Below are 19,097 nucleotides of genomic sequence, written 5' to 3' on the forward strand. Positions count from 1 at the left end.
TGGTAACTGCTTTGTGTACTACTAGTTAACCAAGGCTACACTAGCTGTACTCTTGCAAGTTTCAAGACACTAGAGTACTATGGACACTGTATCACTATAAATTATAACGCTAAATTGTTTGGAAAGTCAGACCTGTGGTGCAAATGTTGAAGCATTGAGCATGCAGCACCGACAGTTCTTATATGGATGGTTTAAGTGGAGACATAAATGCATCATTTCATTGCATCATTTCCAGCACAAACTATTTATCTACTACAAGTATAAGTGAACTACTAATATTCTTATAAGTTGACAGGATGTATAAATAAAAATGTTATAGTTAGCTACTTGTGTGCTTAATGTTTACTGCTGTCACACTTGAAATTAAACTTTTACAGTATACTCTATACTAAAAAGAACACAGTAAACATGTAAATATCGACAGTATTCAGGTCTTTTGTCTAGCTGCATGTATACTTTTTATGTTTATGTGATTTGATTTTAATATTTTTCTCACTGCAGTAAGCAGTTAAATTTGTGTTATTATAAGATTACCGTCTTTTATAAAGATTTGACATGTTCGCAGTTCATTTCAGTTAAGTCGACTCAAACAAATTTATTCTCTGTCTTAATACATGTGTCTATAACATTATGTAGAAAAATTATGTGTCCCAATTAATCAAAGGGTGTCAAAATAACTACTAACCAAATGTACTTAGAACACGTACTGTAATAAAATTGTACGCGTAAACCAATGACCAAGCATACTGTAGGACCAATAACTAAACGCTTTCTGTTTGTATAAGTTTAAATATACTTAAGTGAGGTTTAAGTTTATTTCTGTGCGGCATCTAAATACAATTATGTGGATATGTACACAGACAATGGACTAAATGTATAATTTCTTATGTTTAGCTTAACAGAAGTGTACTGATAGCAGACTTACTGGGGTTGATGTGTATTGTAGAGCTCAATGTGACAGGACATGACTTCTAAACAATCGAAGAGCATGTCTGACCAGTTTGATGGAATATTGAAATGAATGTCAATTACAAAGTAAATAACATTAATTTAAGCAGCTTTGTCGTTTTGATAGGAGTGAGGAACTTTTTTTTGAGAATAAATAAAATTGAAAGTTGTAAAAAAAAAAAATACTGTTATTAAAAAAGTAATGAAGTAAAAGTAAACATTAATTTTAACTGTACTCAAGTAGGGTACAAATCATAAAAGTAGTACTTAAGTACAGCAATCAGCTAACATTGTTCAAACATTGTTCGAGTACTTTACATCTGTGATATTGTATCTATTTCAAAGACCACTCTAAAAATGTCACAATATAATGTAAACATGTTCATCGAAAGATTGTCGTACAAAAAGTCAGTTATATGTAAGTTGTATGCTTACATCCTGACAGACAAACTAAAATATTATAGATTTACAGCAAAACAAAATGTTTGTCTCAGGAAGTGCAGTTCTTTACTGATATGACTGTCTGTTTTTACAAAACAGCATGACATGTACTTTTGTATATTTCTAACACTTTTACAATGTTGCATCAAAGTTGCAGAATAGTGAATAAGAAAAACACTTTAATATTTCAATTTGTGGAAACATTCCACAAATCTCAACCAAACAAGTTAGAGGGGTCAGCTTTACATACCCTGACACACATTTACCTTTCAAAATGCTAAATATTCAATTAGTACAATCAGAAGCTTTAACTATTTACCAAAATGTCAAGCACATGATGTTTAACTAAATGTATCAGCTTTTTATTTCAACTTTATCATAAGTATATCACTAAAATTATTGGCCAGAAAATAGATTTAGTATCACATAACATAAAAAAACAAACAAAAAAATTGCTACTCTGCAACAAACATAAGCAAACGGTTTTGGTACCTTTTGTATAAAATTGGTGAATATTGTTATTCGTAGATTATCTGATGGTAAAGTGTATGTTTATATATCTCCAGAACGTATAATGCATAACTTGATTTTTAAAATTTCTTTATGTTTTAACAGAACAAATTTAAGAAAGCCTAGGTTTTTAACCAAACTTGACTTTTTAAAATAACTTTTATCTAATAACCAATTATGAGGTAATGGCTCCTAAACTTGATCTCTTTCTTGACCTCAAAGGCATTGTAATAAGTTATGGAATATGGGTTATTTCATAAATTTAATTGTATTTTCTAACAAGTATAGTTCACTTAAATTCTAAAAAGAATATGCAAGTGTAGATGTAATCCTATTTCTTCTCAATCATTCTTTGAAAAAGAACACTATCATGAAAGATGCAAATTTCAGTTAAATATGTGACTGCTTTGAGCCCAAATAGGAAACCAAATAAACAATTGTATTGAACAATTCAAACTGCAGAATAATGTTGAAAAGACTGTACATATTTGCTTAAAAACATTCAAATTAATTGTATTGTCCATTTTGGCAATGAGTTTTGAGATGACTTCAGCTGTGCATTATATTTTATCAACCTAAAACTAAAACTAAAATAGGTATCCCTACATCATCACGCCTATGTCTTAAATAAAAGACAAGATGTCAACTATCATGAGTTTTATGACACCATAGCAGATGTTCATAGTACCTCCCCGTGAGTGAGGGCGGGCCTGTTTGAATGTGTAGATAAAACACCCATTTTTACTTCTAGCTACCAAGGAGTAATGCTTCTGGCTACAGTCACTGATCCTAAAGCTTTCTACAAGAACCAATTGATCAGGAGTAAAAAGAAGATTAAAGACATAAAAAGGTACTATCTTTGAGGACCACAGCCCCTACTTTGGTCTTGTTTGCACTGAACTATTAGGGCTGAACTATCGCTGTTTAAGGACACAGGCCGCATCTTTAAGGTACTACTTTATATGATCTACACAGATTATGGGTCAAACTTGGTATTGTGATTAAAGAAAAAACTTTTCTTAAAAATATTTTCAGATTTTTTTCTGACAGCCACCATGCAAAGATGGGTGGTTGCTATTGTTCTCAAAATACTGACGATAATGCGCATGAAAGGCCCGAGTACGAGTGCAACCCTGTTTTTGATTGTCAAATAAGGTCTATTGTGGACAACATGTTTAAACAGCATTATAGGGACCATATGGTTTTTCTTCTGGAGAAGATCATTAATGATGTGTGTGATTCTAAACATGATTGTACGGAGATGTCAAACGTGTGAAAAATCTCAAGAGAGAAATGGACGTTGTGAGAGGGACCTAAACTCATGGGCCGATACGATAAATCATTTGACACACCTGTGTTTTCATAACAATGGTGCTGTCTGTGAAACCAATACAAAAATTCTGGAGGTGCTGACTGAATTGAGTGATGAGATGGGGGGTAACGCAGGTTCTATGTATGTCCACATATATAACAGATATTTGTGTGTCACTGGTTTCACAAAACAAAATAACAAATATTGCTGAGATTGTGGATGTTATGACTAGCCACATACTAGAACATGACAGAATGCTTTTAGCAGCATTTCTTTGTTGTTTGGTAATATTCAGTAATGTCTTTATTGTTCTGGTGTACCCTGTTTTTTCTTCAATGTATGACTGTATAAATGTATTTTTTTTTCTTAGTTAATTTGTCTTTATTATGGTAATGCAATCCATGTTTGTTTGTTATGTACTACTCTATTTCAGTGTATATTTACTTGAAATAAAAGTTTATCAACTCAAGTGTCTATGCCTTTCCTGTAAAAAAGTAAAAAATTGAGCTAGGTGCAAAACATGATGGTGTGAAACAAATCATAGAAACATTGTCAAAACTGATTAAAGCCCTGTATTTATGCCAAATGTATATTTAAACATTTAGAAAATTAGAATGTTGCATAGTGTGTCAAGGACTGGTCACTTGTTTAAAGCAAATGTATAAACTGTAGAACATTTATTAAAATTGGTTAACGTTTAAGTCAACCCAATAACACACAGTTCTCATGTATAACGGTTTTGTAGTCAGTTTAGAAAGACAACCTAATTTTTTTTTGCCCAATTTAGTTTTAAAGATGCACTGACATACAATTTCATAATTTATCTTTCATTTGAAAAAGTATTTGAACAAAAGGTATACATAATATTGTTGGTTGTCTCTGGTTTAAAACCAAAACATTCACAACGCAAACTTTCATGACAGTTCAAAAGAATACAGTTTTAATACACAGTACATTAGACACTGTTGAACAAGATATTAATACAGATTTAGTGGCAACTATTCTTTTAGTTTTGTAGACAGATCGCACTATTGACAGATCACACTAATATGTTTTTCTCTTCTTTTCATTCTTTTATAACTTGTTTTAACACATTTGATCTGTTTTTATAATTTTTTTTTATTTTTTCATTATTTGTTTTTATTTTTCTTATAGTTGTATCTTTTATTCCTGTTTATGTAAAGCACTTTGAATTACCACTGTGTATGAAATGTGCTATAGAAATAAACTTGCCTTGTCTTGCCTTGCCTTGCCTTTGTAGATTCATAGTTCTCGTGAAAAAAATATTGTGAAGAATTAGACACCAAAAGATAATTGGCAGTAGAAATGGTTATTGTGACATTTACTGTATGCATTGTAACGGACGCTATAAGAGTTGTGTAAAATTAGACTTTTAACACATACGCAAAAAAGTTTGTAAAGACATTTTGTGATTAAAAACTGCAGCACTGGTTACTTGAATTAGGTCAAATATTTGGGTGAGATGCCCGTGGTCATAAAAACATAATCAAATGTTTCAAAAACATTCTGCATCAGAAGGTGGATAAAATAAACTTACTAATGCATTAAAGTTTACTGCAAAGTATTCTTAAAATAAGAAAGTGTTTACTCTTTGTTATTATTGTGTTTTGCTGGCAGTATTAAGTGTAGCCTTCAACTGCGATACAAATAATTGTGGCTAAGTGTTGTTATTAATGTTACTTGGGACACTTTAGAGGTTAAAAAGCATTAAAAAATCAGGCGTTGAGCCCCAGCCGTCTGGATGAAACCCCAACTTCTAACCTTTACACCATATTGGTGTAACCAATGTATTTCAAAACATCACTTTTTTTTCTTTCCCCCACAAATGAAACATTGTTGTTCCTAAAAACTCCAGAAGAAAGGAGACAACGTTAAGTAACTTTTGAAAACTGACAGTTTTAAAAACATGTATGCTTTGTTACATACAAACTCTGACAGTGGTGCAAAATTACAGATTTTTAGCACATGCATAAAACGTTTACATTTTGTGTTGAAAAACTGCTACAGAGTGGAAAATCAAAAGCATGAATTAGGTCAATGCTATTGGTTTGTAAAAAATAAAACTCCAGTCATGCAGTAAGTTTAATGAATAGTATTTTAAACATCACTTTTCCAAGTGAAATGCACAGATAAAGCTTTTATATTCAGAGTGAAAAACATTATGCTAGATTTTAGTTTGAAAATTTGAAAATGTGTTTGCCAATAAAAAAACATTGTTTAAAGAAGTATATACACTCCCAACAAATTGTGTGTAGTGACAATAATCTTGATTAAATCTATTGGTAGAAGAAAAGCATTATTTACCCTGTAAAAAAGTAATCAGTCTACTTTCAAGAGCTACTTGTAAACTGGACTAATTTTGACAAATTTGTAGACTTACTAGATTTGACACTGTTGTATGAACATATAAATGGTGGAATCAGTAGTTAAACTAGAAAATTTTACTATAAAACATTAAGTAGATTTAACTAAGGACTGGAGCTGTACTGTTTTTAGATAAACTGAGAGCCAATTTTTCTTCTTAAAATAATTATCAGCGTTTTCCCATTATTCTGAATAATATACATATTTCTCTTTATATGATCAAGTATTTGCAATGAAATAAAAACAGTTTAAATTTAAAATTCAGTAACTAAGTTGTCTAGTAATGCAATTACTACAATTTATTTTAATAAAATTACATTTTATTTATCTTTTGAAATAGAAATAACAATAATGTCTGATAAGACTGATAAGTCCTTTTTAGTAAATATTTTATGTTGATTTTTTAAACCAACACCATTGATGACCAGTGCTCAAAACATTAGGCTTTGGATTAACTGTATTACAATGTGTACCATAAATTACAGGTCATACATGTAAATAAATTGAAAACATGTTACTCAAAGGAAAAACTTTCATTTTAAATAGTTTTTCATAAAAAAAGTTTTCATTAATTATAAAGACAACTTGAATTTACATCTGTGTTTTTCAACATTTTAGAATATTACATTTTAGATAACGTTGTTTTAAAAGGTGTGACAATTTATTGTCAATAAAGATTAAGATTTGTTATTTACTGGATTAATATTGTAAACATTTTTCCAGAGATTGGTTGCGGCTGGAAGGGGCTCAGCTGCGTAAAAACTTGCTGGATAAGTTGACGGCTCATTCCGCTGTGGCGACCGCGGATTAATAAATGTGCTAAGCCGACAAGAAATATTGTAAACATATTTAAATTTAATAGTCAGACAAAGATACATTAAAAAGTTTGTGTGTCTTTAAATATGTATTAATGTAGTAATAATGTAAAAAACAACATAACCTATTAATGAACATATTTAGTAAATACTGTGTCATGTATTCAAACATACAAGGCCAGACCCAAGTTCGCTCGAGCGCATGCACACGTACACACACACACACACACACACACACACACACACACACACACACACACACACACACACACACACACACACACACACACACAGAGACACACACAGAGACACACACAGACACATACATATGCATACAGTTGACTGTATGTGGATATATAGATATCAGCACACTTTCTAATCACCTAACAACATATAGTAGTTAGTGGGAGACACCCAACACATACAATCAGATATACATATTCTACATCTGATATAAATCTATCTTTCACAAGCAGTTGACGGGATGTTATCCAAAGTTTTCCTTATCATCACTCACACGCTCAGGCCCAGACTGACACACAGAGGTAACATCGGTATGAAAATAAAGAAATGTTTATGTTAATAGTTTATTAATTATAATATAATATAATATAATATAATATAATATAATATAATATAATATAATATAATATAATATAATATAATATAATAATGTAATGATATAATATAATATAATAATGTAATGATATAATATAATATAATAATGTAATGATATAGTATAATAGAATAATCATGATATATAATATAACTTAATTAAATTTAATATAAATATCAATATTATAATAATATAATAATATAATATAATATAATATAATTATAATATAAGTTAATAAAATAATGATTTAATATAACTTAATATGATATAAAATATAATATAATAATATAACATAATATAATATAATTATAATATAAGTTAATAAAATAATGATTTAATATAACTTAATATGATATAATATAATACAATACATAATATTATTTAATAAAATATTAATTTTATACAACTTAATATAATATAATATAATTTGATGTAATATAATAAATATAAATTACTGTAATAATTAAAAATATTAAATAATGGTTCTAATAACACTAATTTAATTACCGTTATTATTATTATATTAATTTTATTTCAGTTTGATTAGAATTTAATTACCAATATTTTCATTACCTGGAAATAGCCTATTAATTTAATTAGGCTGATAAAAATCTAATTTAATTAGGCTGATAAAAATCTAATTACCGGAAATATAATTTAATTAGTCTGATAAAAATCTAATTACCGGAATTATTATTTTATATTAAACCGATAAGAATCTAATTACCGGCACTATAAAGTTTATATAAAAGGGGCGGGGCTTAGACCGGAAGTCCCGCCTTAGGGGCGGGGCTACAATCCATCAAACTTTTTGACAGGTGCCGCATCATAATAACTACTGTCCATATTTAAAATTTCATCATGTTTTGATCCTCAATTGGTCTCACACAGTCAAGTGATGTGATTTCGTAGATAAGAGTTCACCAAGCTTGAACTTTCCAGTGCAGCGTTCTGTGAAACTTGATGCACAAGTTTGTGTTTCCAGTCTGACACATTCACATGTGAATGAATGGAAGTTTATGGGGAGAAAAGTCCAGTGTGACCGCAGCTTTACTAGGCTTTCTAGAAACATCCTTGCAGGTGTGTTAAGGCAAGTTGGAGCTAAAATCTGCAGGACAACGGTCCTCCAGGACCGAGTTTGGACACCCCTGCTGTAAATGATCATCAACTATCCCTTCAGCTAATGTACAGTAATTAATGACATTTACTCAAATATTTTACATGTGTACACTGCATTTAGCTACAGAGTTGCATTGTTCATTTAGGAAAACATTATTGGGTTCTTTCATTTACAGGATAAAATCTCTTCTGCCATTATGGTTCTTCAACAAAAGCTGGAAGTATTTAATAAAGCAAGACAGTCTTCAGCCTTTATCTTGGAGCACATTAAAGTAAATATAACATTTAATCCATAAGATATGTGTGACTTCTATCAAAGTGTGGTCAGTAGTTTATTGTCCATTACTTCTATCAGACGCAGGCCCAGCGGGTCGAAAGACAAATGAAGGAAGAGTTTCTCAAGCTTCATCAGTTTCTTTATGCGGAGGAAGAGCGCAGGCTATCAGCACTCAAGGAGGAGGAAGAGCAGTGTGTCACGGCTGTGAAGAGCAGAGATGAAGATTACACAAGGAGTATTGGATCTCTCACTGAATTAATCAACACAATGGAGCAAACTCTGAAAGCTGAGGATTTAACACTGCTGCAGGTCAGAATATAGTCTATCTGTTGGAATAAGATGATCTTGTTTTCATTCACTCACTTTTCGTTTTCTTTTACAGAACTTCAAAGCTACAATAGAGGGGTAAGTACTGCACATCTATGAATTTTCTTTGGATTTTCCATTTTTTGTTTGCCGTTGCTTATCCAGTGGTTTGTTGGGGATGAAGATTAACAGTTAAAATAAAAGTCTGGTGTGTCAGAGAAGTCTCAGAGTCGGAGATGCAATAAATGAAGAATTTACTAAAGATAGTTTGCAGTTTTATGGCTTAAGGGCTTCACATTCAGGCTGAGTTCACAGGTCGATCTGACTTACAATACAACAACACAGCAATTATACTTTTTACAAAAGACCAGAAATGATGTGATTGAGGTAAAAGGTTCTGATTGGTTAAAGCAAAGATAGACAATTCTGATTATGTATGAGGTCACAATTTATTTTTGATGGTCCGCTTGTTGACTGTAGTGTTGGGGTTGAATTAGGGTTAGTGTAAGTTGACATGTACTTGCAAAGTTTCTTATAGTCAGTTAAATGCTTGTTAAATAAGCAGTAACAATAGATAATGAGCATATAGTCTACTAATACTCAAATGGACCATCAAAAGTCTTACCATCTACGTCAATGTGGAATTGTATCCGAGTACAGATATGGATGGAGACATGGTGCTTGGGTCAGGTCAGCCATGGGTTATTCACAGCTGATCCCAGATCTGTAGAGCTGATCCCTCAGATGCATACACACAGCAAGAAATCAATCTGTTTAAAAATCTCAAGTTTGTTTTGTTGTATCATTAGCTGTCTTATCAAAATTGTTCAAAACAGGTTTCACCAGCATGGACCATGCAATACTTTGAGCTAGACTTTTTTTGTAGGAAAGTAGGGATCAAGTGGATGGTAGGAGAACAGTGGGATGAAGGGGAGAAAGGGAAGAGGATAAACAGTGAACATGTAGGTAGGTTGATCGGGCATCCTACGATGATGCCCAGAGAGTCAGAGTGGGGGTATGGTCTCTGTAATATTTTGGTAGAGTGATTGAACCCCCAATTTAACCTAGGAGTGAAGAGTTATAGGATTTTAATTGTGAAGCGAGGAAATAGAGGGAGGGAGGGTGTGTTCGAAAAAACGAGAAGAACAGTGCTAGAGGGCTGGTCTGCCTTATATAAGTTTTAGGGAGTAGGTGATTGGTTGAGACAACGTGAGGCATGGTTCCGCCGCCGAAAGTCAAAATCTAAAAAAAAAATAAATAAAGTTAACCCTTTGCTTAATATAAGAATGTTCAGTGTATTCTCTTTATAACTCTATTTCATTGAGCCCTCTTTAATGGAACTGAGTGGCCTGATGACTGGAAACAACTGTTTTCCTATTTCCATTGCTATGTGTTAATACTGTCTAAAGTGGTTTTAATATTATTATTATTATTGTTATGTGTTAATTCTGTTTAAAGTGATTTTCCTTTTTATGCTAGATAGACTTTGTGTAGTGAAAATATCTCAAGATTAAAGCCCAATCCCAATTCTATACTACTCCTCCCCATTCCTCTTGGCCCTTGCAATAGAGGGTGAAGGGAAAGGACTTCAAAATTGACTCCTAAGAAATGGAACACCCCTACAACACCAGCGCACATCATCATATGTCGTCGCAAACTTATGCTTCATATGAGATTGACGATGGCGACTGCTGTAGTTATTTCAGTTGTGTTTTGTTTTGGTAGTTATCTTTAGGAAATCACTGAAGGCAACGATATTATGTTATCATAACAATGTAACGTGGCAATACGCTCGCAACTGTACTGTGCATTTACACAGTGGCCATATTCATCTATGTAAACACAATAAAACATCATTAACATTATAGCTGACACTGTAAAAAGGTCATTCCCAGCCACTAGACTTTTCTGACAGGGGGATTCTTGTGTCATCCAGTGTCAGATGCAAGTATTTTGTGAGTTATTATTAGGGATTATATATATATAGCCAAATGTAGTGGTTTTTACTTTAGCAGGTTTTAAAAAAGCATGACGGTAAAACACGATCATGGTTATGAATGTATTAAAATAAATGCTTGTTTGCCTTGATGACAAGTTTGTAAAAATGACAAGAAATGCTAATTTGTACATCTCATCATGACTTCTGGGTGCAGCCATGCTGCAGTTGTAGCTGATGTAGTCTGGAAAATTTTCTTAGCCCTTTATGAATTTGGTCCTGAAAAATCTCCATTTTAAGGGGTACCTAGCCGTTCCTTTTAGCCCTACGTCTTCAAGCTTAAGAGAACTGGGGTAAGGGGAAGGGATAAGGGCTAGAAATTCGAATCCATCAGGTTCTAAACCCAGATTTAAGACAAGGGTGCAAAAAAAAAAAAAAATACCCTGGTGTATTAAACTAAACAGTCAGGGTTGTGAAATGAATGAAGAACATCACTTTACGTTTAGATCTTCACATTGTGCCATATTTCTTTCTTTCTTTCGCATGATTAAAAATAGTTTGGTTATATGTTGGCAAATCAGCACTCTGAAAATAATAGTAATACTTATTGTAATTATAAAAAATACACAATTATCTGTTTTTGTAGAACATGGAGCACATTGCAAGATCCAGAACGCATGTCAGGATGTTTGGTGGATGAATCAAAATATCTTGGGAATCTGAAGTACAAGGTCTGGGAGAAGATGCAGACAATTGCTCCTTACAGTAAGTTCCTACTAGCTTGTTTTTTTTTTTTTGGCTTAGCTTTTCTAGCTTAATTTTTAATCTTATGTAGGATGCTGATAACAGTAGCTTAAACTTTAACATCTGAGATAACCGTATATACCATACATAAAAAAATCTTTAGTATTACGGCCCCAGAGTACTTCAAACCAAGTGCGGCCAAAGTTCAATTTGGTAGTTACAAACAGCTCACCAAAAATAATTTTTTAAGGGAGTTCATTTTAACCCCTAAACTCTTTTGAGCTACCGTTAATCCATGTCAATGGGCTATGTACACTTTTTAGCCAATGATGAACTTCTGGGGAAAGCTTTACGTGACTATTTTCAATTTCATAAGGTTTCCTTTACAGCAGGGGTGCCCACACTCATCCTGGAGGGCCGGTGTCCTGGAGAGTTTAGCTCCAACCCTAAACGAACATACCTGAACTAGCTAATCAAGCTCCTCCAGGTGTGTTGAAGCAAGTTGGAGCTAAAGTCAGCAGGACACCGGCCCTCCAGGACCGACTTTAGGCACCCCTGTTTTACAGCATCATGTTATGTAATTACAATACATTCAGTTAAATTGACCTAAGTATTCTTTTAGCTGTTCAAGTCTAAAAAGAGACGAAAGACTGTTTAAAACCATGCACCGTCATTAGCAGCAGGCTAGCGCAAAAAATCCATTGAAAATACTAGGGGTAAAATTAATTTCTATGTTTTAAAGACATGATGTGGAGAAATATATGTTATGTAGTGCTTCTTGTTTGGTCTGATGACACCGACTTTATATTGTATCTCAGCCAGGCAGTTTTAAAGAAATCAGATCTTAAACATAAAGGTTTTGTATTGGATGACAATTAGCAAAAAGCCCTAGGGCTGGCTGACTGAAATTAAAAGTCTATGTGCATATATCCCATTGCACAATTGGTAGGTGTGTACTGGTACTCTGCCTTCTTTGACGTGAGACTTGTTCTTTCATGGCTCTCATCCCTGCCCACACTTGTCACCACAACCAAGTCGACCAATAACAATCTAGTGCTCCACGTCAACACAATGTGTAGTTAAATTTTTTGATAGATTTGTTTCAAGATATGCCGAAGTGTATGCAACTTGCAAAAGGCTATGATGGACGTACCTCACTCACTCTATGCAGATGCAGAAATTAGCCTCAAGACTTCATCAGCCATAATTGAGCTTTCATGATGAATACTTGCCGTTGACAAGAGAAAGATAACTTCTTTAGCCACAACAGAGGAGTTGTTAAACAACTCAACAAACAGCACCAACAACAACTTCACCTACTAATATTTTTGTAGGATAACAGAGTGCATTATTGAGAATTAACAAAAGTTTAGAGAACGGGTCAACAACCCTATTCCTGGAGAGTATACCTTCCTGCAGAGTTCAGCTTCAGCCATGATCAAACATACTTAAACCAATTATTTCGGTCTGAAGCAGCATTTAATAATTACAAACAGATTTGTTTGATCAGGGTACAAACAGAAGGAAGGTACTGTAGTTCTCCAGGAACAGGGTTGGTGACCACTGGTTTAGAGGTTTACACAGTTTAAGTTGTCATTGTGATCAGTGTCTGCTTCAGTTGGGCTTTTCACATTTAGTATTTTAAGGTCAGTTTTTCTTTGGCAGCTGTATCTGTGTGTTTGTAAAATATTGACTATAAATCTTTAGTGTTGTTTATTGACTAACTTACCTCATGCTGAGAGACATTAAGAGGGTTTTCCAGAAAGCAGGTTATGTGACATACCCCGGTTTAAAGGGTTTAGGACACCCTGGAGAACTTTTTTTTAATATATATTAACAGATTTGTGTGTGTTGAGCATCAGTTAAGACAATGTTAGCACCCATCAGCTTTAATTGTGGGGAAAACTGGATAATTTTGAGCTTTTGTCAGCTAATTTCAGCTTCCGGGTTTAAAATGATTTTTGGGGAGGGATCAAAATTGGCGACGTAGCGAAGTACCGCAAGTGCAATGATGACGCGTCGGTTTCTCATTATTATTCAAAGAGGAGTTTCCTTATCCTATGAGAAGAGCCGGCTGCTTAATTATTCATGAGAGCATGACAGCACGTGCTTTCTGAAGGCAAGGCAGACGCAGACCTGCCAGACCAATGCCTAGTTCAACCTGAGACACGGACCCACGGGCACGCAGTAGCCGTTTATGAAGGCTCGTATATGTTTGTTTCCATGATCCACGGGATTTGTTGCATGTTTTTCCCCGCGATCCTGTCAGGGCCGATCATACAGCAAAGCTGTGTGTGTGATGCAAGCATTTTTGTCGGGAGAGCAGCACGAGAATTGGAGAATGGCGGATGTTGTCTTGTATCAGGAGTTCATTCACATTCAGACACATCGCCGTGCTGCTGTGTTTGCCTAAATCCTCCAGATTACCAGCAGGACTAATGGTTTAAATAGACAGGTCAGGAGACCTGCTGCTCTGAGTCTGCATTTAGATCTATGATTCAGACCTGGGGATTGAGGGTTGAGGATGATATAAATTGTGGTTGTCTGTATATGAAATTACAAATAACAAATGTAGCAGGGCATTAAATTACTGTTTATTTCTTTGCATTTTAACTTTGTGAACTATAAACTCATGCGTCTCCTCACGGTTTGTCACAATTTGTAAGCTAACTGACATCAACAGTTGTTCGCTCCCCTTCTCCCCTGCTGGCTACGCCCACTCCTGCCCTTTGCTCGCGGAGCTCCACGCCCATTAATCATGCATCTTTTGAAAAAATTCTGAAGTAGACTTTAACCGAAAATGGGGGGTGTCATGGCCGTTTAAGAGTAAGTAGGTGGATAACCTCAGCTTTGGTTCCAAAAACAGAGGTAACTTTTGGAGTATGTTACAGTAAATAGCCATAGCAACATACTGTCTGAAGATCACCTGCTCTGGAGCAGATTATGTTCCAGAGTTTGTCTGTTTCAGAGAATTTACTGAGCTTTGCATGCTCTTTTTGAGAATTTTGATGGACGTTGAAACACAGATGTATGAGTTTTTTCATCTTGAGAGGGTTAAAAGTACATAGGTTTTTTTCATATCCAAATGGATATTTGATTAAGCGTTGTTGTATTTCAAAAGAATCGTTAATGTATTTAACAAACCTTTTGAAATCAAACGTTACTGCAGGTCTGCGCTTACCATAGAAAACGTTGAGTGCAGCTACTTGTTTTTGCGTGAAGGTATTTTACTGTACAATGTGGCAATAATGTGTATAACTATCTGTATTTTATGCCTGGCACTGAACTGTTTTATACACTTAAGTACAGTTCCTTGGCCATAAAGCTCTGCATATCATTACTCAATCATTTCAGAGCCTGGCAATAGCGTAGTGGTCAGTGTACCATTAAAAAACAACAGAGCTCACAGCAGAGCAAGTTCGAATTTTTTTATTTCTCTTCCTTTCTCTCTCTCTCTCTCTCTCTCTCTCTCTCTCTCTCTGTGGTTTAAGGTCAAATAATTCAACTACTGATTAGCCTTTATTAATTATTAGATATTATTTTGTGGCCCACAGCAGTTAAACAGGCATCAGCCTCCTTTCTATTAGCTACATGACAGAAAGAATATTCTAAAGTGTTTAACACAGCTCCAGTAATGAAATCTTACCTTTTAAGAGAATATTTCTTTGTTTAATTTTGACTTTGAACATAGATCTTTTAGCTCCAGAAGGATTACATAAGTGTAACATAATTATATAAGCCTTACTAGTCAATACACATTATTATTGTGGCATTAAGAAATTAATGGCAGGGAAATTAAATGCATGAATGGTTACACAACATACTCAAAAAGGATGTTAAAGCTACATTTAAATTTTTTATTGCAATTAAAGGGAGGGTGGAATGTGTAATTTAATGAATTTTTAATGAATTTTCTCTTATTATTTTGTATTATTATTTATTTTCTTATCTATTTATTTATCTTATATTTATTTCCTTTGTTGATGCAGATATGTATTGATTTTTCTTTATAATCGACCATAATTCCTCATATGCCAGTATTAAAACCTCCAGCTCCGCCTCTGTAAAGTGCGTTGCCCTTTTTTCTAACCATGACGTTCTATGGTGACTCGTGAATTTGGCGATCTACAGAAAATGTCTTTATGTATGCACCATGCGCTCACATTAACCCATGGCTATCTTCAGGAGGGGTGAGGCAGTGGCGCAGTAGGTAGTGCTGTCGCCTCACAGTAAGAAGGTCGCTGGTTCGAACCTCGGCTCAGTTGGTGTTTCTGTGAGGAGTTTGCATGTTCTCCCTGCCTTCGCGTGGGTTTCCTCCGGGTGCTCCGATTTAACCCACAGTCCAAAGACATGCGGTACAGGTGAATTGGGTAAGCTAAATTGTCCGTAGTGTGTGTGAATGTGTTTGTGGATGTTTCCCAGAGATGGGTTGTGGCTGGAAGGGCATCCGCTGCGTAAAAACTTGTTGGATAAGTTGGTGGTTCATTCTGCTGTGGCAACCCCGGATTAATAGGGACTAAGCTGACAAGAAAATGAATGAATGAATATCTTAAGGAGGTTGACTTAACTAACCCTTATCAGCTGTTGTGGAACCGACACACTCAGGGTAAGCAGGTTTTGGGTTAATCAACCGAGAGTTTAGGGTTAAGCAGATGGTAAAATAACCCAGCTTTCTGGAATACCTTCCAGGAGTTTGAATGTCTTTGAACAGTTTACAGTTTGAACAGTTCAAACACAAAAACAGTTGCATCTTCTTTTGAGATTAGAATGGATTGAAACATCAATAACAACACTGTAATGTCTTGTAAATTTTTGCAATGTATTGTCTTTTTTTTCATCAGGCCCACTAATTCTAGACCCAAACTCAGCTCACCCATGCTTGACACTATCAGATGACTTGACCAGTCTCCACTACAGCACCCCAAACCAAGGTCTTCCTAGTAACCCTGAGCGTTTCCATATCAGCGCAGAGGTGCTGGGCTGTACGGCTTTTAACTCATCCAGCCACAACTGGGAAATTGAAGTAGGGGACAATGAGGACTGGATCCTGGGCTTGGCCAGTGAGAGTGTGAAGAGAGATCAGGAAGTTCCTGCAAGACCAGAGAATGGTTTCTGGACCATCTGTTTTCGTGATGAGCAATACAGGGCGATGTCATCACCTCCAACTGCTCTACAAGTAGAGAAAAAACTGCAGAGGGTCTTGATTCAGCTGAACTGGGACAAAGGGGAGGTGGTTTTCTTAAACCCATCATACCAAGAAGTTATTTACACTTTTAAACATGCCTTTACAGAAAAGCTACTGCCGTATTTCTACACACAAAGCAAACATCCTCTGCGAGTCCTATCCAAGCCTGTGTTGCTTTCTATAAATTAAGATGTCAATTAAAATACTGGAGGGAAATTATATTTATCTAGAATAGTGGTTCCCAACTCAGGTTCTTCTAACCCTCTAGCACATTTTATTTGGCTACGTCCAAAAACTTATAAAGATGAATTATTGCCCTGCTGCCCCATCAGGCAGTTACTTGGAGTCTCATAATAAAACTGATTTGAAACTTCTGAGAGAGCATAACAGCAGGTACAACAAAATAGAGAACATTTTGGTATTATCTAATGCGAACATTTGCTCACTACATTACTAACTTTTAAGTAGAAATGCCATCAAAATTGGAAAATATTGGTCAAAATTATTCAAACACAAAATTACTCCCAAGCCAACCTTCAACATGCCATCTTTACTATTTAGCTCATCAGAAATGGAACACACATCACTGTAGGATGTCCAAGACAGCAAAGGTTAAGTCAGATTAAGTTTTGTTAACAGATGGAAAGTGAAGCTTTGTTTGGATTCATATGTGCCCTGCCCTTGATGCATTGGAATCTAGTAGTCTTTTGAAGGCAGCCTTTTCTAAATTTCTAAATATAGTCCATTTGAAACGCAAATGCAGATCATCACCATAATGGACACCACTGTTCTAAAGGCAAACTGTGAAAAAGATAATCATTGCTTAAAGCAGGGGTGTCTAAACTCGGCTTGAAGGGCCGGTGTCCTGGAGAGTTTAGCTCCAACCCTAATCAAACACACCTGAACCAGCTAATCAAGCTTTTACTAGATATACTTAAAACCTTGTGGCAGGTGTGTTGAAGCAAGTTGGAGCTAAACTCTGCAGGACACTGGCCCTCCAGAACCAAGTTTGGGGACCCCTGGGTTAAAGTGATTTATGTTCATTCAAGCTTTTTTGATATCAGATTATCTATTATTATTTACTCTGTACACTTGTATTACATAAGGGTTTTCCTACTTAAAAGAGTAAACTAGCCTTGGGTTATTTTTAACCTCAAGAATCCTGGGTTTTATGGCTTAATGTTTTAGATTGTTTACAATTAATATTAAATATTCATATTTTTTATGACTATAATTTCATAGACCCCTGAGGTTAATGTATTTTGTTTGCATAATTAGAGTGAGAGCGTCAGTGATTGGATGAATGATGTGAGCTTGTATACAGAAAGATCTATGATCCCCTATTATCAATGAAATTTGGTCAAATTACGTTTTCTCAGCAGATAGAAAGTAGAGGTCGGTTAGGATTTAGATTGATGCTTTGGAGTCCAGCAGTCTTTCGAAAGCAGACCAAATTTTTAAGGGATCATAGATGCATCCCTCTCTGTCTTGGACATCCCTCAACGATATGTGATCCATTTCTGAATTGGCTAATGCGGGACCAGCCGTGATCAATCATAAGCATGTGATCCTCTCAAAACTAGTTTATAAATAAACTTCACTTATAGTTTACAGTTGGCCCTGGTTTTCCACCAAGTATTTTTGGCACTTGTTCTTGCTGGATATGAGAAGATCTAGCAATTTTTTACTGCAATGCATCCACTAAATCAGGGCAATAAGTTACTGAAGATACTGGCTACTTTGCATAATACAGATTCAGTTGAACGTGATCGAAATTCATGATTCACCAATCAGACGATTCCTTAGTCACCAAGTTCTATACCACAGTCATCTTCATTTTGAAGAATCCCCCCTTCCAACCCTACCCTTCCTCCTTTCCTAGATTGGTGGCACGGCAGACCAGTGATTAGCACTGTTGCCTCACAGCAAGAACGTCACTGGTTGTAGTCCTAACCAAGCCAGTCAACACTTCTGTGCAGAGTTTACAAGTTCTCCCTGTGCTTGTGTGGGTTTCCCCCGGGTCCCCGGTTTCCTTCCACCATCCCCATATATGCGACTTAAGTTAATTGACTAATCCAAATCGGCACCATAGAAGTGCTCCTAGTAACTAGTTATCTCTATCAGGAGGGAGTCCCGGGCTTAAGGATTTTATGAGCTCATGGCTCTCTCCCGGGACAGCATGCCAAACACACTTTAAAATCAATCATCAGCTAAGTTTGAACTCTTGAAAGAATTTTCATGATGTGTCATTAGTCTGCCATGTTGTCAGTCCATGCTGTTAACATCCATCTCCGTAATGACATTGCATACGGGCTACTGAATAACTTATGAGGAAAGTGAAAACACTCTTTAGTCCAGTGATAACTCTTGAAACCAGCACAAACTTAGTAGCAGTATTTGTTATGTGTAAGAACCAACATCACACCATGGGATCATGTAATAGTTTATTAAATGTACTGCAAGATATGTTTGAGGATAACAAATAAAAATTGTTGAACACAGC

General features: G+C 35.1%; 1 protein-coding gene and 1 long non-coding RNA gene across 3 annotated transcripts in view; both read left to right on the forward strand.

Annotated features, from left to right (window-relative positions):
- Positions 1 to 19,095, forward strand: part of LOC100536643 (zinc-binding protein A33) — a 38,865-nt gene extending 19,770 nt beyond the window's left edge. The window contains exons 2-6 of the mRNA XM_087245132.1: positions 8,323 to 8,418; positions 8,502 to 8,732; positions 8,806 to 8,828; positions 11,312 to 11,430; positions 16,251 to 19,095. Of these exons, the coding sequence (XP_087101258.1) occupies positions 8,323 to 8,418; positions 8,502 to 8,732; positions 8,806 to 8,828; positions 11,312 to 11,430; positions 16,251 to 16,783 (1,002 nt within the window). The 3' untranslated portion in view covers positions 16,784 to 19,095. The remainder of the gene's footprint in view (positions 1 to 8,322; positions 8,419 to 8,501; positions 8,733 to 8,805; positions 8,829 to 11,311; positions 11,431 to 16,250) is intronic.
- LOC147846039 (uncharacterized) overlaps positions 1 to 19,097 on the forward strand; it is a 531,070-nt gene that overhangs the window by 261,246 nt on the left and 250,727 nt on the right. The window lies entirely within an intron of this gene.

Source organism: Danio rerio, chromosome 3, assembly GCF_052040795.2.
Source record: "Danio rerio strain M-AB ecotype USA chromosome 3, GRCz13ab, whole genome shotgun sequence".
In the NCBI taxonomy this organism is placed as follows: domain Eukaryota; kingdom Metazoa; phylum Chordata; class Actinopteri; order Cypriniformes; family Danionidae; genus Danio; species Danio rerio.